Genomic DNA, 2,500 nt, shown 5'->3' on the forward strand with positions numbered 1-2,500 from the left:
CTCCTACCGTCACCACAACTACTACTATCATTTATCGTTGAAAAGTGTTCTCCATTCCTAACTTGCTCCTTCCACTGCTCATACTTTCCTCTTCATTTTAAGAAATTTATAAAAAAATAATTTATTTTGGATTAAATCTACTTAATAAGACCCTCGATATCCTTCCATACACACAGACACACACACGCACACAATGTCGAGAGAGCGATAGCGCGTTTCTGGTTAACTAACTAGCAACATAATAACACCATTTTAAAAATAGCAACATAGGAACAAAGGTGCTATTATGCTACTTCTAAATAGTACCATAGTCCTTCGAAGCACTATAAAAAAATCCCGTTTTCATTCCCGTATTCCCTGGGCTAAAATATGTTTCATGCTGTCGATCCTTCTTCATCACCATGCACCAATGGCAAAATACGTACATATACTGCACACACAAGTAACACACAGTGATAGCCAAACGAACAAGGACGGTAGAATTGTCTCTAGGAATCGAAATTGAGTTTAATTTCGTTACAGTTCATGTATGGTTTTTTATATTCATGCTTCATCATACTTTTTGTATTATTTAGTGTTTGCATCGTATTTTTTAATTCGTATTTAGTTTTCCGTATTTATTTCACAGGATTAGATAAGGTTATTTAATTATAAAGTTTTTTTCGTTAATCTTTTCGTGTATCAACATCAATAAGTAGTTGACAATTGTAGAGAACATATTTTACCGTGTGTTTGAGACAAGAATTCTTACCATAACTTTTTTACACTGCTATAATCGTATTCATAGGCTGATCTAGCCTGATCATTGTTTCAAAATGTTTTGTTTAAAAAAAAAACTTCATTCGAGGGACGGCGGCCTTTCTGTCGCACTTTCGGTTACAAGTAAGCGTCTTTGGGCGTTGCTTGTTCTTGCGGGCATTTTAGTTTGGAATGCTATTTCGCGACGTTATGTGGGCAGCACTAGCATAGCACACAATTTCTCTTTATAAATTTTGAAAGTCTTATTCTCTTAGCTTTCCATCATCTCACATTCTTCTGCCCAACCCATCGTTATCACCGGTTCTATTTGACCCCCTTTCTGCAACCTTCAATACTACCCCTCTTTTACTCTTCCTTTTCGTGCATCACTGTTTGCCTCATTACTGATTCGGTTTTTAACTTATTTTTATATTCTTTCCCTTTTCTCTCCTGTCCCGTCTTTTTTGCCTCTGTCTCTATTATTTGTATATCTATTCCTTAAACAGATTGCACACCGGAGAAACTCCCTATCAGTGCACGTATTGCGGGAAGAAATTCACCCGAAAAGAGCATTTAACAAATCATGTCAGGTGAGGGAATAAAACAAAAAAACCAAACTCAAACAACAATAGAACCCAAAAACCACCCTAAGTCTCACCGAGCTCACTAACGTTTAAGTCTGCAAGCCTCTTCAAACTGATCATTTCGATAGCTGACATCCTTTCGTTCATTTGTTGATGGGTTTCTTCTTGGTTATCTGTTTTATTAATTATTTTTCTTTATTCAAATAGTTTGTTCCGTATCCTTGTTGGATACACTGGCCCAACCGAGCTTTTTTTTTATTTAGATTGTTCCTTTTTTTAATGACGCCTTCATAATCTGTATTAGTCCAGAATGAGCAAATCTATCCCGATGAATATCAGCTAGAGAGAAAGAAAGGGGAAGGAGAAGATAGAGAGATAGAGACAGAAAGACACAAGGAAACAATTGCAATAGTAGGTTTGAGATGGAATATTCCCTAGTATTAGAATTTGAAAGGCATTTATGCGTGGTAGTCAATATCCAATACTATCACACAGTGATGCACATGGAAATGATTTTTTGTTGATCAAACTAATGATCTTTTATGCTCCTAATCAATTTCGATCTACTTTGATTTCAAAACAATACCCGGAATGTTTAAATTTCCCCCCTTTTCCTTGTGCGAAACTGACACATTTCAACAAGTCTTGGCTCTGTCTTTTCCCATATAATGAAACGGCAAACCGTCGCGGCGCTATGTGTGCTACGGTAAAATGCCAGCCGAAGCGAATGCACTCTTCAGCAAAACTGATTGTTGATGTTGTTCTCGTCGTCATCATCGTTGTGGTTTTCGTTGTTACATTTGTTGTTCTATCAACAGATTACATACTGGAGAGTCTCCGTATCGGTGTTCGTACTGTACCAAGTCATTCACCAGAAAAGAGCACCTCAAGAACCACATCAGGTGAGGGCGCTGGTTTTTACCTTTTTATCTGTCTGTCGCCTTTCCACATCTCCATCTCTCGGCTGCTCATCCGTTGTGTCATTCGTGTCCTTGCCATCTGCACACATAATCACACAGACACAAGCATTTATCACATTCATGCAACGGATATATAACGCTAATGTGCATTCCATTGCCGGGATTCACTTGAGATATAATGTACATTAACGTATATGCTAATTATCACCGAGCATATCCGTTCATACTGTTGTTTTTTTATTGTTAATAGAAGATTTG

General features: G+C 37.4%; 1 protein-coding gene across 45 annotated transcripts in view; it reads left to right on the forward strand.

Annotated features, from left to right (window-relative positions):
- LOC126569102 (zinc finger protein 271) overlaps window positions 1-2,500 on the forward strand; it is a 49,463-nt gene that overhangs the window by 42,556 nt on the left and 4,407 nt on the right. For 41 of the 45 annotated variants that reach the window (XM_050225939.1, XM_050225932.1, XM_050225941.1 and 38 more), the window contains 2 exons: window positions 1,245-1,328; window positions 2,141-2,224. The exons of 3 other annotated variants lie outside the window; for them this stretch is intronic. In XM_050225939.1, the coding sequence (XP_050081896.1) occupies window positions 1,245-1,328; window positions 2,141-2,224 (168 nt within the window). The remainder of the gene's footprint in view (window positions 1-1,244; window positions 1,329-2,140; window positions 2,225-2,500) is intronic. One more of the 45 variants, XM_050225946.1, reaches the window with a different exon arrangement.

This window comes from Anopheles aquasalis, chromosome 2, assembly GCF_943734665.1.
Source record: "Anopheles aquasalis chromosome 2, idAnoAquaMG_Q_19, whole genome shotgun sequence".
NCBI lineage: Eukaryota > Metazoa > Arthropoda > Insecta > Diptera > Culicidae > Anopheles > Anopheles aquasalis.